The sequence below is a fragment of the Rhipicephalus sanguineus genome, chromosome 3 (assembly GCF_013339695.2).
Source record: "Rhipicephalus sanguineus isolate Rsan-2018 chromosome 3, BIME_Rsan_1.4, whole genome shotgun sequence".
In the NCBI taxonomy this organism is placed as follows: domain Eukaryota; kingdom Metazoa; phylum Arthropoda; class Arachnida; order Ixodida; family Ixodidae; genus Rhipicephalus; species Rhipicephalus sanguineus.
In genome coordinates this window covers 18,581,207-18,597,030 of record NC_051178.1, presented here as the reverse complement: position 1 = coordinate 18,597,030, position 15,824 = coordinate 18,581,207, and the positions used below count along the sequence as shown (strand labels likewise).

At 44.3% G+C, this 15,824-nt stretch overlaps 1 protein-coding gene across 2 annotated transcripts in view; it reads left to right on the top strand.

Annotated features, from left to right (window-relative positions):
• LOC119386472 (syndetin) overlaps positions 1-15,824 on the top strand; it is a 212,124-nt gene that overhangs the window by 171,934 nt on the left and 24,366 nt on the right. For both annotated transcript variants that reach the window (XM_049413147.1, XM_037653754.2), the window contains 4 exons: positions 3,642-3,752; positions 4,799-4,890; positions 9,952-10,045; positions 13,735-13,893. In XM_049413147.1, coding sequence (XP_049269104.1) covers positions 3,642-3,752; positions 4,799-4,890; positions 9,952-10,045; positions 13,735-13,893 — 456 coding nt within the window. The remainder of the gene's footprint in view (positions 1-3,641; positions 3,753-4,798; positions 4,891-9,951; positions 10,046-13,734; positions 13,894-15,824) is intronic.

The following is a 15,824-nucleotide window of genomic DNA, read 5'->3' as shown; positions in this document are numbered from 1 at the left end:
TAAAAAAAAAATTAAATGTGGTCTTTTTTAGGAAACTTTGTTTTAAGCTTCGACCTCTGTGGTAAACTGCATACCAGCAGTTTCAGCAAAATTAATGTACACTCAAACCTCGATATAACGAACATGGATATAACGAAATATCGGCTATAACGAAGTAATTGAAAAATAGGCTTACAATAGATACAGTGTTAGGAATATACTTTATAACGAATTTTCGGATATAACGAACTTATTTTCATGTAAAAAGTAACTTCGTTATAACGAGGTTTGAGTGTATTACGGTGCTTTGCAAATACAAAATGCCAATGCCATTTACCACGGTTTAATTTTTTTCTCAAAATTGCGTCTTTCAATATGAGTAATGAAATAGTACTCGTATGGTTGCAGTTCACTTCTTCTTTTTTGGAAAAAAATATTGCGATTGAGAAGGGTACCATTTTTTGGTAAATGTGTTAACAAATTATGAACTGTGTGAAAAAGTGTCTTTGATGAACAAAATTTGCAAATTTTTATGGCACAGGAAATTTTTTTTCTGAACCAACTTCAGAATCATTGTTCCAAGTTGAAAACCTGTGCCTAAAATCATAATCACCATCATCAGCCTGACTACGCCCACTGCAGGGCAAAGGGCTCTCCCGTGTTCAACCCAGTCCCGTGCTTCCTCTAGGCCACGTTATGCCCGCACCTAACTTTCTGTCTCCCCCTCGTGCTTTTGCCATCTGTTGGAATCCAGTCAGTTACCCTTAATGACCACCGGTTATCCTGTCGACGTGCTACCTGCCCAGCTCATATCCGTTTCTTGTTCTTGATTTCAACTATGATATCCTTAACCTTCGTTTGTTCCCTGACCCACTCTGCTCTCTTCCTGTCTCTTAAAGGAGCACTGACATCAAATTTCAAGATCGAGATGTGCCCATCATTCGATCGCTTGGTATTCATAGGTCTTCTTGGCCAAATTTGAACGGCATCCGTCGCGTGGAAGTTATTTTAATTCGATGTCAAACAGCGTAGGAGAAAAAACAAAAAATCGGCTGCCCTGCAACATCGACACTAGTGCTACGTGTTCGGTGTGATACATTGCACAAAAATCACCCTGAGTGACGATACGCTAGTAACAATGACGTCGACGATCTCTGAGTGTGTTTGGAGCCGACTGCCAGCCATGCTTTCTCTCTTTGCTGTGTCGAAGCGTGCGGCGTGCGTTTGCGGGGCGCACATGCACAATACGACGACTGGCACCCGGCGAGGCCTATTGTTCCGCACCCCTCTCGCTTTGTTGTCGGGCTGCTCTCGAGGTAGTTTTCGTGAGGGGTCACGCGCTTAACAGGTTTAACCCATACCGAGGCACCCACATACTTTCAATCTCTACCGCGCGCGGGGCCCCGATTTGAAAACCGCGCTTTCTACGTCACCACAGCTTGAGTGCACGTGGTCTTTGACGCTCCCCGCATGGGTCGCTAGTTTCTTGTGGTTTTTAGGCGGGCGTTTTGAAGTGACGCTAAAATGGTCACAATTAACTACGCTAGAATTAGTTATACGATACGCTAGAGCATTTACGATTTAACTTAGGGATTACCAGACCCAAAGCTACAAATTACAGTAAAAAAGTCACCAACAAAAATTTTGCTGTCAGGGGTCCTTTAAGGTTACACCTATCATTTTCCTTTCCATCGCTCGCTGCGTCGTCCTCAATTTAAGTTCAACCCTCTTTGTAAGTCTTCAGGTTTCTGCTCCGTAGGTAAGTACCGGTAAGATGCAGCTGTTATATACCTTCCTCTTGAGAGATTGTGGTAGACCACCATTCATGATTTGATAATGCTTGCCGAACGTGCTCCATCCCATCCTCATTCTCCTAGTTTCTTCACTCTGATGGTTCAACTCCATGCTTACTTCCTGTCCTAAGTCTACTTTACAAATTCCAGTGCCTTGCTACCTATCGCAAAGCACTGTTCTCTTCCGAGGCTGTTGTACATTACTTTAGTTTTCTGCATATTCATTTTGAGACCTATCGTTCCGCTTCCCTTGTCCAATTCAGTAATCATGAGTTTCAATTCGTCCCCTTGGTTACTCATCAACGCAGTGCCATCAGCCAATTGCAGGTTGCTAAGGTATTCTCCATTAACGCGCATCCCTAATTTTTGCCAATCTAGGTCCCTGAAAACCTCCTGTAAGCACGCGGTGAATAACATTGGCGAGACCGTGTCTCCCTGCGTTACACCCTTCTTTTTTTTAATTTTGTCACTGTCTTTATGGAGGACTATGGTGGCTGTGGAGCCACTGTAGATTTCTTCCAGTATGTGTATAGTATATGGTTTGTCAACACCCTGATTCCGCAGTGCCTGCATTACTGCTGATATCTCGACCGACTCAAATGCCTTCTCGTAATCTATGAAGGCCATATTATAGGGGTTGGTTATATTCTACGCATTTCTCTATTACCTGATTGATTGTGTGAATATGGTATATTGTCGAGTAGCCTGTAGGAAATCCTGCATGGTCCTTCGGTTGATTGAATTCTAATGTTGTCTGAATTCTATTAACTACTATCTTTGTAAACAGCTTGTAGACAATGGAGAGTAAGTCCTTGACCTCCCCTTTCTTATAGCTTAAGATGATGTTAGCATTCTTCCAAGATTTTGGTACCCTCACCGTTGGGAAAGAAGACTACAAATCCAGCTGAGAAGTCACTGTGGTGTCCTGCGTCAAGGTTAATACATATTTCACGTGTGAATTCGCTTAGCCGTGTTAAAGTACTGAATTTGCGTCAGAAACTTTAGATAGCAGTTTGTGACTCAATGTGCTTTGCTATGCGCTTGGAAATAATGTGCTCTAGCATTTTACATGCATGAGAGGTTAGAGAAGTGGGTCTATTAATTAGCTGCCATGATTCGGATGTGGGCATTGGTTTTAACCGGTATCTCTAAATGCAGAGTTTGCGGTGCTGGGCCACATGCATGTGCTATCTTACTTTGTTTGCCACGTATCTTGTAGACAGCTTCAGTGCATTGTGGACAGGCAGACTACTCTTCTCAAAGGAAAGGACAGTGAAAAAAAAAATGATTTTGGTTCACGTACAATTTGTGCATGAGCACGGTATGTGTGGCGCTTTACTGGCGACGACCGTCTACTTTTGTGGGTGCAGAATGTTGTGCAGTGCCAGTGTTGCAAAGGGGCTCTCGAGTCCTTCAGCTAGCACTAGTCCAGCAGCTAGGAACATTCTTTTGGTAGAGAGCACGCAGACGGAGATGACGGTGCAGAACATTTAATACAGGAATAACAATCGGCCCTTCGAGTTAGTGCTAACAATGAGCAAGTGCAGAGGCTCCTAATGGGCACTGACCTTTGTAGCTTACCAGGAACACTTCTAATTACGAAAAAAGCGTAACATTGAATTGCCACTGTCTTTTGCTTCTGGCACGATGTTGCCGTCTCGTCCACGCGTGTCGCACAAGTAGCTCAGTTTTTGAGGAAATACTGTCTGGTGAGGAGGACGAAGCCAGAATAATGGGAACGAGGGCATTGTCAGGCCCCTGTTGTTCAGAATAAAGAAGTGCACAGTCTTTGCTTATGAACCAGGAAGATATGGTGTGGTGGGGTGCCTGGTGAACTAAATGTATGATGCAGTGCATTCACTGGTGCAGAGTGACTTCCGGGAGAACTGTCTCAGCATCAAGGCTCAGAAGGCACTTCAGAAGATCCGTGAGGACCTCTGCGAAAGCCCAGACGGTGAAGGGCAAGAGCCCAGCTCTAGGGTGGGTCCCCGCAAGGGGGTTAACCTGACTGTGTTATCACATTATTTACATCCATACGCACAGCTAGGGTTTTTTGTGTGCTTTTATTTCTGAACAGCTGCTTGACTGACACGTAACACAGTGTGTACAAGTCATTAAAAATCTTTGAATTTCTTGAGCAGTACCTTACACAAGGGGGTTGTAACATTTCTGTGGATCCGTGCCACATGGATGCCACTCAGTCATTGATGCCTTTCTGCAGAGCCACATTTAATGGCATTGGACCTGATGATGTGAATAACAGCAGCTTCTGAAGTGAGCAAATTTTCACTAATAGCAAAACATAATTTGGCATTTACAAGTTTACTCTGCCTCTAAAACAAGAGAAATTTAGGAACAGACATACTACTATTATGATAACATTTAACTTGAGTTATTTGCTCTTTTTTACAACACTGCAACCAACCATAGTAACAATGGCTATTGCATGTCGAAGCAGTTGCAATGCCAACCCGGAGAAGTTTGCGAAGGGCATGTCCTCACATGGGAGTTCTTGATACGTATAAAATATTTTTTATGTGCTAGACAAATGCTTCAATTATACTACTACATCACTCAAGTGAAGGTGTGCATTTAAGATTCAAATGAATTCTGGCCAACGCATTAAGTAGTGATTAACATTAAGGCAAGTGATATTACATTTTTACATGTGGCGTCGTGCAAACGACATCAAAACGTAAAGAATTAGCAAGCGAATGGCATTTTCTCTGCCCACGTTGTATGGGTCTTCCAGAAACACAGGCCTACATTATCAAAGGCATGTAAGACATGGATAGGAAGTTACTATATCGATGACAACTTTAAATGGAGGGTAAATGGTATCTCACATTGTTCTCTTCAATGACTACCAAATATGCTAGTTACTCTCGTGGTTTTTTTTTTAGGTACGTGTTTTCTCGGGCAAATAGTATTGGTTTACAAAGTGTGTCTTTGACAGTAACATGGAACTTTCCCTTACATCAAGTAATTTGTCTGCACCATTGCTGCAATGCCTGAATGATTTCCAGATCCAGGTTCCACAGCTGTCTACAGTGGTGGACTTGACGAGCCCCGAGAAGCTGTTTGGCCTGGCACCTCGTGTTGTCGCTGCAGAGTCCCTGTGAGTGCTAGCATACGGAGGAATATGTAAATGGCTGTGCAGCCACTGGCTGCGTTCCTGGGTGACTCGGCGAAACAGGGCCATTTCTTATATATAGCACTCGGGATTTTGTAAATGGTTTAATTTTAGAGTGTGTTAAAGACTCAAGTAACGTAGGTATAGATTCATGTCGAAGCGTAGCACGAGGAAAAACAGGACACAGTAAAGAACACACAAGACAGGCACTGCCTTGTCGTGTAACGCGCCTGTCTTGTGTGTTCTTTACTGTGTCCTGTTTTTCCTCACGCTACACTTCGACATGAAAGACTCAAGTGTTGCGTTTTCTTACTGCACCATGAGATTGCCATCGTGACTGCTACAAATTGACTCCAAATTTTGCAACATTGAAATTTCAGATGAGAAGTGCTCATTCTTAGAGCAACATATGTAAGAGCGCGCAAAACTGGAAATGACGACAACAGAGTGTAAAGAGCAGAGGGTAAAGAGAGAGTGTAAGAGTGTAAAAAAAGAAAAAAAACATCGCTCTTTATAATCTGTCTCTCGTCGTCCTATCCAGTTTTGCGCGCTGGTAGTTACGTTGCAATGAACCAACTAGCCCAGCAAGCAACCATTTTAGAGCAACTAGAAGAGTACTGAGATGTGGAACAGAGACGGACGAATGGCATGGCTGCCTTCCTCTTCCACCTTTCATGCCACACTAATCTTCTTGAGGATTGTAACCGCGTGGTGTGCAACCACCGTCGTCTTTTATTCTCAACGGTGTCTATGTTTTCAATAATGATAAATGGCAGAAGCAGGCAGCGGCCAGTCAGAGTAAGTGCAAGCACCACCAACAGCAACAGTCTTGCACTTTTCACTGGCACCCATAAAATACAGTGCCTGGTTGCATTTAAAGGGTCATTAAAGGCAAGCAACAATTTATGCCAGAGTGAAAGGTTAATGCCTGAGAACATTTAAAACGTCAGTATCATGTGCATCAGGGCTTTAGTAATTGAGAAATTAAGGTAAACGTAGGACACTGTTCGTGCCCCCAATGGAACATTCTAGTACTATTTCGATATGACATAGTAGGGCCTTGGTATGTAATCACACTACCTGCCCATAAAAAAAAAGGGTCTCTGCAGTGAATCAAAAGACTATATAAAATGCTACTTGTGCATTTCTGTTTGTTTCATACAAAAAATAACTTCTTGACATTACCCTTGACGACGTGGATGGCTGGAAGGTTTCGTTCTCGCCGGGCTCTGCTTGACAGGCGTAGTCTCGTTGCAAGAGTAGTTTATTATCACTTATTGCTGCGTGGACTTTGCTGGCTCAAGAAACTCGCTCTAACTGCAATTTAGAGAATATGCCACGTCCACGTGATGTCTCGGGATGCCCGAATGCCGTACACCACTTGAGCAAGAGCAGCTGCAGCAAAAAAACCAACAGCTTTTGAATGGCCGCCACGGAAGGAACTCCTGTGCTCAAAGTGTCCAAGTGCTGCTGAGTTGCGACAGAGGGGTGAGCAACAAAACAATCTACTCATGTGCTTGCTGCACGGCTGTTCCAAACGCGCACATCAAAGGTTCGCTTGAGGCCAACTGAAAACTAAGTGCTGAAGTCCACTCCACCATAGTCATAAGTGAACAACGGGAACGCCAAAACTCTTCGTGCCTTTTTACGACTTTATTGAATCTACCGCTGTGATAGCCACATACCTTCAGAGCTGCATAGCCGCTATCAGTGATCACATAGATAGCGACCACGGTGTCTTGCGCAGCGGTTGCAGCTGTGGTGGTGTCGTTTTGCTTAGTACTTTCTTTTTGTTATTCATTGCCTTTTTGTTGTTAATCGGCCTTCGCCGACCCCCGGCGTGCACGGCCTCGCTGTACCCTTAGCCGTACGTGCCGACCACCACCGCGGGTTCGAGCACTGTGAGCTTCACGCAGGGTACCGCGTCCTTGTTTGCCTCGCACCGTGTACCGTTTGCACTGCTGCGCATGAGAGCCTGATCCATCATCATGAAGGGACGACGAGCCCACGCACGCAGCGAGGGAGACCCTAGACGACACTCTCCAATTCATCATTTATTACCTGGGATTTTAGTACAAAGAGATCAAAAATTCAATACAAGCAATCGTACGCAACATAATTATACATGATACCAAATGGCTAATACCAGTTACAAATTATATTGATTAGTGGCCACGGATAGCACACCTATAAAACAAAGAACCAAGTTTGGAGGGCCGACTTACCCTTCGGCCAGCGCTCCCGCAATCATAGGAAACAGAACAGGCATAGGAGCACTTGTGAGAAACATACGGTGCACGATCGCGAGGCGCTGCCTCGGGACTTCAAGACTGCGGAAAGGAGCGCGCATGCGCCGAGGCCGGGGCCTCGACGAGACGACGTAACCACCGGCCGGCGACGAAGAACAAAGAACAAAGGATCACCGCCAGCCGGAAAGGCAAAAACACATACGCACCCTCCAATGTCCCGAAGTGGTCTCCCCGTCGAGTCCCCGAACCCAGTCTTGCGCCCCCGCTTCTCTGGCGAGTGCGAGCAAGGCCCAAATCCTGCCAAAATTAGGCTAATGGGACACCGTGTTAAATGTTTGAGGGGCGGGGTGGCAGCGAAGTGAGGGCGATTTACGACCAACTGCCACCCGTCCGGTCAGGAGGAGAGTGATGCGAGAATTCTTCAAGGGAAAACGGTGTTGAGCAACTAGTGCGGTTGCCTGAATTCCCACACAGCAAATGGTAGTTAGGTTTGCAAACTGTGTGCACTGATTGCGCTGGCCGCTCACGTGCCTTCAGAATTGCATCATTGCTATGATCATGCCTACCACTGTTTTGTCTGTAGTGTTGGATGCATGTATACTTTCAGCTCCTTTGTTACCATATTCCACAGCAGTTGTGGCAAACAATAAGCACAGTTTCGACTCCATGTGCGCTGGCTGCGTATATTTCTGGAGCTTCCGGAGCACGCTGCTGTCGGCCATCACTCGACGGTGTTGGTACCCAAGTCGGCATCACCTGTCACAACACAGAAAGTTGTTCGGAACATCCCATTTTTTGGCCCATTGGACTCAATGAAAGTTGGCCAGGGAATTTTACGAATGCGTATCGGATCGAATTTCGTATCAGTAGGGTTTGTATCACCGAGATTCCACTGTACATGGATCGATTGTGTTGCAGTTTGGTGGCGTGGCGCACCAATGGCATAAACAGAACCTCACCAAACGTCGGTACAAATGTATACACGCACACACACATGGGCCCTCCGTACTCCGACACTGATGCCCAGATCGCATGCGGCTTCCTTACAATACACAGCAGTGCACGAGTATCAAGTGCCTCGTAGGAAATATTTCGTCCACGGGAAACATTGCATTACAATGCAAACAGCAGCAGCCAGCAAAGTACAATTGAAACTCGATTTAACAAAGTGATGACCATGCTCGAATTATTTAGTTAAATCGGGAAGTTTGTAAAATCAAGAAAGGCATTCTTTGGTCCTCCGACATCTAAAATTGTAACATGGCGACAGCCAAAAGCTACCACGACATTGTTTTGCCGCCAACCCACGTCTGTGCATATGCGCTTCAGCGGCGGTGTGTACCGTGTATTTCTTCAGATGGATGGAAACGGTGTGCACATTTGTACAGGCTTCGTGAGTGGACAAGTAGCACTCATTTAACTTCATTGGGCTGCTTATTGCTGCAGATGATCACATTGCTGGAGACACTACTATGTTCGACGATCGTTTGACGTGCCGGGACCAATGTCAAGAGTATTATTTTTCTTTGCTCGAAACGAAAAAACAAACTGGGCATTCATTTTGAGCCTAACATTTGGTTCTTTTTATGCAAGAATTAAGCCTCACTGATTGCAAAATAATTAGATATTTAATTGCATGCTAATCATAATTAATGACTCAAACTCGCACAAAACAGCATATTATCTCATTTTCTTTCTTGGGGTCTAATATTGAGCACCTTGCAATTTTGTTGCGTGAGTTTGATGCATTTTCACACAGTCCATCATAATTCGCACCTGAAGGGGATATAAAAAAACTTGTGAGGGCAGCCTGGACATACAGGCGATGCACGGCAGGTAGGTGGTCTCGGGAAGTTATGACTGGCTACCAATATGCAGCGACATGCTGAACGAATGTAGTGATCATATGAGCTGTCTGAGCAAGAAATTTGCAAGACGACGATCAGTGCTATCTGTCGCATAAACCATGCAATAATGAAATCAATCACCATTTAGTACATGAAAGCGCTAACAACTGCAGAGTCCATTGTTATGTGCCTGGGCACGGGTGTGCTGCCTCGTTAAAATAAAGCTAGGGCCGTGTCTATGGCACCTTAATGTTTTAACACAATAGTGTTAGGACAGACACTTGACGAAAAAGTCGCCTGTGCCGCAGCGCTCTTTTACTAATCTGTTTCAGAAAAACTTTGTTAAATTGGGTTTGGTAGCCACTTTCCTCTAATTTGGATTGATGACAACATTGAACTGTATGTATACATGCTGGGAAATCAAAAATTTCTTCATTAGATTAGGAACTTGGTAAAATCGGGTTTTGTTAGATAAAGTTTTAACCGTATACGAAAACAAGCATAGCAGGAAGTATTGTTGCATGTGTTTTTGGTGCAGGCACAAAGTTGCCAGAGAATGGAAAGTGCTGCTGTAGCACCCGCTGAAGGCAGCTTTGGGGAATGCTTACGTCATGAGTCCTTCAGAGGCGGGCAGTTTGAATTGCACTAACGGTATGCAGACCACTAAAATGTGATTTTCTTTCGAACTAAGCATTTCCTTCGCACAAAACAAGCACTACAAGGTTTCTGGAATGGTATTTTAAAAGTCCACGTCAACTTTATATTGGCCTTTAGTGTCTCTTTAAAACTTGAGTCTGCAGTGAGTTATTCATCGCGCTAAAGTAGCTTGCACTAGCGTTCCTTGAATTTTGACATGACAAAGCATATATTTGAAAGAAAACACATGGTGCTATAACTGTGAAAAGAAACTTGTGTACAACTCTAGTGAATGGCGAGCTGTGTACTTGCAGGCAGTTCCTGGCCGAGCAGTTTGTGTTTCTGGCACCACACTTGGAAGCCTTGCTGCCCAGCAGCAAGCGATCCTGCGTCCAGGCACACCTCCAGGTAAGCTTTGACTCAATGTGAACTTGTATTGCTAGAGTGACAGAAAGTTGAGCTAGTTCATAAGGATTCAACATAAAATAAGGCAAGACATGCAAACACAGACACAAGGGAAGGCAACAAGACTACATGAACACTTGACAAGTTTCTTGCTTTATAGGCCTTATGCAAAAATGCTGCCATTTGTCAGAAGTTTTGCAAAGCTATCGACGTGATGCTATGTTGGAGGCATGTGTCAGAGTCATACTGCCGTCACGGCTGTAACTACTCGCTTGTATCTGCTTTTTAAGTAATCAGTCGGTGCGAGGGAAATGGACAATAGGCCGTTCGTAGCACGAAGCCACAAGGAAATTCATACAGATTTCTCAGAAAGAGCTTCTTTATTTCAGAAAAATTCATCCTGGTTTGGGGACCAGGACAAATTTTTCTGCAACTAAGCAGCTTTCTGTCTGAGAAATCCGTATGGATTTCCTTGTGGCTACAAACGGGTGGCTGTCTATTTTCCTCTCATAACCCTTCCGCCACCTTGCAGGATTCCGTAGAACGGGTTTGCAATCAGTTGGTGCATAAAAATGCCACACAAGTGTGTAAGGACCTGTCCGTGTTGCTGACATTTCCTAGTCGCTTCTTTGACAGTTATTGCGGGTAAAACACATTGAGAATGAAGCTTGCGACCGAGTCGTATGTGTGCCTGCCACCATTGAGATCGAAGCTAATGCACGTTGTCATTCTCTTTTCTGTGTAGCGAATAAAACGTTCCTAGAATGTCAACGCGGCATTAGTTGTAAGCAGTAGCCGGACGCTGTGCTGCTTCTAGTCGGCAGCGAGTAAATACAGCAACACGGAGGTAACTTTTCTGCACGCTTTTGTTTTAGCATCCTGATTTCCGCTACCGATTTCCGCAAAAGTATGTAGGCATTGTGGCTCCAATCATCCGCCAAATGATGTTCCATACATGCACACACGGAGCATGCTCAGCCTCGAACATGGCGGAAATACATGCAACAGCTGCCAGACGGAAGCAAAGAAGAAGAAAAACGGAAAGACAGGGAGGTTAGCCAGTTCTCAGACCGGCTGGCTACCCTGTAGATTTGCATAAGCATTTGCATAAGCAGATTTTGCATAAAGTCTATAGGATAGTTTTTCATTTTTTACAAATAACGAAATGACTGCGATATCTAGCAGTAGTAATGCAGTTGAGTCCCTTTATAAAAGGGACATATAAAGATTTTTTTGCTTCTAATAAGGGATGTTTTATAAGTAGGGTACCATGTTATCATTTTCTGGTCAACCCTTAATTATATGAACTTCACAATGGCGGTAAGTGGGGCTAGTTGGTTGTTCATGATCGTAAAATAACAGTGCAAAAAATGACGGACGCTCGTTTGTTTCTGTGTGTTCGTCCGTCGTTTTTGTGCTGTTATTTTACAATCGTTAATTAGATGTAAGCCCCCTACGACTACATTAAGTAGAAACGAAGGTTACAGCCTGTTGTAAAGGGCTCATTATAGTATACCATTTGTTTTATTATTACGTGATTTGCTTTGTGGACAATTCATGTTTTTTCTACCACAAATTTTCCACACTGCTTGGCAATTTCCTGACTTTCCTGGAAGTTGTCTTAATGCCGTGCTTGTTTGAGCCAGTAAAGATGCAGCTGATCACTGTGCTTGCATTTGCCACGTACAGCGGGCTCTCAATAATTTAAACTCGAAGGTCCCTCAGCATTGTGTTTGAATTATCGGAAGTTCTCATAGACATGACTCAGGTCAGCTGCAACAATATAGACAGCTCTGCATGACTGCCAGTAATGTTCTTAGACATCAGCAGTGTACTGGTACTGGTTATTATATAGCGCGTGTATGCGTGTGAAATTGGGGGAAAAAATGTGCCGTCTCCCGTGACGGCTGGAAGCCATCTTGGTGCTTGTTTTCACATGACACCCGTGTACTGCAGCGAAAGTGGCTCAGGTGGAACAGCCCTTACCTTTCTGGATTACTTTTTATTACGAAAGTGTTTTATGCCGGGGTCCACCAAGACTTCAGTGACGTATTTCCGTCACGGAAATGACGTCAAAAAAATATACACAATCAGATGGCAAAGAAAAAAAGCTACCGTCAACGGGCATCGAACCCGTTTGGGCATCGAACCCATCCATTTAACATGGACGTTAGTCCTCGGGATGGAGATGTACCACCAATCATCAAAGTGGGTGCATTCATGTTAAACGGTGCTATAGCTGCCATACATCAATATACATTGTGCAAACTCTCTCATATCAAGGTACAGTAAACATTCAGTTACTTCTGTAAGGGCACGCTTTACTTTCGTGTTATTCCAATTCCTATGACGGAGGGATCAACCATCTTTTTTTCTCTTCCTTGGTCAACATACATTTGTTTGTGCACACGATTTGGCCACTTTGTAGGCAGGAAATTCACTTTATATGCGAGTGTTAGCAGTATAAATGCCCAAATGTTGAGCTAGAAGTGACAAAGGCAGCAGATATTTTCATGAACAGACGAGCAAAAAATATGAAGTAGCTGAATTCACGCAATGGGGCAGTTCAAATAAACCGAGCCGGCTTTAAAATAGTGCATTGAAAACTTGGTCGGTGAACCAAAAATTTTTAATTTGTTTGAATTAACCGAAACTTTGAATTATTGGGAGTCTACTTTAGATTTGTCATTAAGGGAGCACTGGTGTCTGCCACGTATACCTGTGGGCTTGAAAACACCATAACCTCTGCGATGCTGTGTGGTAGTGAGATGCATAAACGAGAGATCTCGCAGTGCACTTGGTGTGTTTTTTTCCGCACAGTTGCCTCTTGCATGTGCTTTTTATTGGTACCCTTGCTGAAGTTGAAGGGCTTCTGTACATCATGTTTCCATTGCAGGGACCTGCCATCACTGTTTCATAGCTGAATGATCCACTATGCATTTGCCGAAGTTATAGTAAATACTAGATAGAGTGCACGAGTGTGTCATTCTCCTTGGTTCCCACAATGGATGCAACAGCAGCTCGCAGCCAATGATGCTGCCTCTAATGTTACAATGTCTGTGTTGACCAGTATTGAACACTAAGTTCTCCTTCACAGCCAGTGCATCCAGTGTCTGTTGCAAAATAACTCCGATTATTGGGAGAGACGGGGTGGTCAGCCAGGTGAGTAAATGGTGTCTCCAGTTGTCTGTCAGATCACTTGCCTCCTGTAAAGGGGTTCAGCCCTCATAAGGACCCTGTTTGCAAAGTATTTGTTAGTTTCACTTCCACAGGACATCATCATAGCAGTGCTGTAAAACCTGTACTTGGCTCCAGAGCTTTCCGCACTTTTTATACGAATAAAATGGTCCTCACGTTGGGCATTACTGTTATGTCATCTAAAGGTTATGTCACTTCATAAAATATCTTTTAGGCAAACATGTGAAGATATCTCGGAAATAAGTTTGTACTGGATACGCTCAGGTTGACAGAAGTATATTGAACCTATAGAAGATTATAAACATTAACTGCTTGCCTGAGAGAATTCACACTGTCTGCTTTAGAAGGTGTTGTCTTACTCTACTGTTGCTTGTTGTACACCTTAACTGATGTACTGCGCCAACCATCTGACGTGGATGCAGTTTTGCATTGCAGGATTTCTCAACTGTCTTTTCCCACATTTGGGACTGAGAGGTAGTTGAAATTTGTTGCAGACGGCGTCCCTGTCGACTGAGCTGCGGCAGCCGACGTACATGACAGTGACGGCTCGTGCCATTGGCTACGACCAGGTTCTCTCGCTTATGGAGCGTGCTCGTTGGGACGTCCACGAGATTATGTCTCAGCACAGCTACTATGTGGACGTCCTTGTCCGGGTACGTGGCTCGCTCTGGTTGAGCCGGAATCGCGATTACTCTGCGCGTAATCAACTAGACTGCCATGGAAAGAAGTTTTGCTTTTGACTGGCCAACCACTGACCACATTCGTGGCATGTCCATAACGTTAGTCTTGTGTACGCTTTTTGTGCACCTGCCTTTTACTACAAATAGTCATTTGCTAACCACTACCTGTGTTTAGCCAGCCAAGTGCAAAATTTTTACTTTTTTCTCACGTACCACCCCCACCTAAAAGGAATGTTTTTGGCATGGATTTGTCATTTTATGTGCAGCCGCTCTAGAGTAATTTTGCTTTGTCATCAGTGCAACTACTGTTTCATTGAATATTTGATTTCTTATTGGAGACTTTTCTTTGTGCACTTCATTGGCGCTTGTCACATAAAGTTTCATCGTTAAATTGCTGTTTTATTTTTTTACTTGTGTCTTAATTAAAAAACTCAGACAAGCTAATGCTCAAGCTATATCTGCTTGTTCGGGAGACTGCATGCCAAGTTGCATAACAGCAATGCCAAAGGGTCCATTAGGAACAGCTTCGCTATTAAAAGGGGCATGTTGTTATTTTTTTACAGTTATGGCAGTGAATCGTGTGTTTGGCTGATGACCAAGTGTGTTGTGCACATTGGCACTTGCAAACAGATCACTATCGTTTGCAACATATCTTTTTTTCTTTTGCTGTTTTTAAATACACAAATTCCTCAGTATAACAAAATCACTTTATTCGAAATTTCTTCTGGTCCCGACCAAAATGCATGCGTATTAAGCCACATTACTCGAAGCGCACAAAGAGCTTGACCCGCTTAGAACTAAGTGGCCAGCGAAGGCGGCGGCAACTCTTTTGCGCATGCAGTGTCAAATTAATGTTGCCGACGAACTGGTCTCATGCAGGCACCGAACAGGCCCCAAAAGTGCCACACCCACAACCAATGACTGCCTAGTAATGGGTACCGAGCGAGTGCTCCCAGCTGCTTATTGCGGATCGAATGGGAGCTGTCAAATTCCATGGTGCAGCATGCGCAAACCATTAATTTCAGTTGTAATCACATCGCTGGTGTCCCCAGGATAGAACTCACACGAAAATAAAGTTTTCCTGGTACTCTTTGACGCCAGAAAACCGCGGTCTCTTGGATGCCGAAAAGTGGCCAAAAGACCGCATGCTGACTTGCGCCGTAGCATTCCATAGGGTGCGCTCGAGCAAATTTTTAGCGCTCCAAAAGAGCACTTCTATCACTGAAATGCGCCATCCGACTTTAGACAAATGGTCCAAATGTGTGCTAGGGTCATTGCATTTTGTTCCCAGGCATTTGTGAATGTCATGGACGCCTCCAAATGGGCCATAAAGATTTTAAGTGCAGCAATGGTTGGCTTGAACAGTTCAAGAAACGACACGGCGTGACTTCGAAGTCAATCGTTGGCGAAAACACGGCCGTGAATCGCGACACTGTAGACGTATGGTGCCAACGTCGGCTCCAGACTCTACTTGAAAAGTATAAGGACAAAGTCATCTACAACCTAGATGAGGCTGCATTTTTCTACAAGATGCTACCGATCTTCATTCGGAGGAAAACAGAGCAAGGAGCGTGTCACAGTGCTGTTTGGTGCCAATGCAACAGGCGAGGACAAGCTTCCATTGTTGATACTGGGGAAGGCTGAGAAGCCACAGTGCTTCCGAAATGCAACTGTTCCCAAGGAATGCATCTGTATAAGTAACAAGCAAGCATCAATGACTGCTGCTGTTTTTGAAGACTACGTGCACCTTATGGATGCGGTTCGACGCAAAGAATTGGCAAGTGCTTTTAATTGATTGATAATTGTCCGAGCCACTGGCAGGTCGACAATCTCAAGGCGACCGATCACTTTAGGATTTTTGCCTGCAAACACAACCACAGTACTGCATCCGATGGATTAGGGCA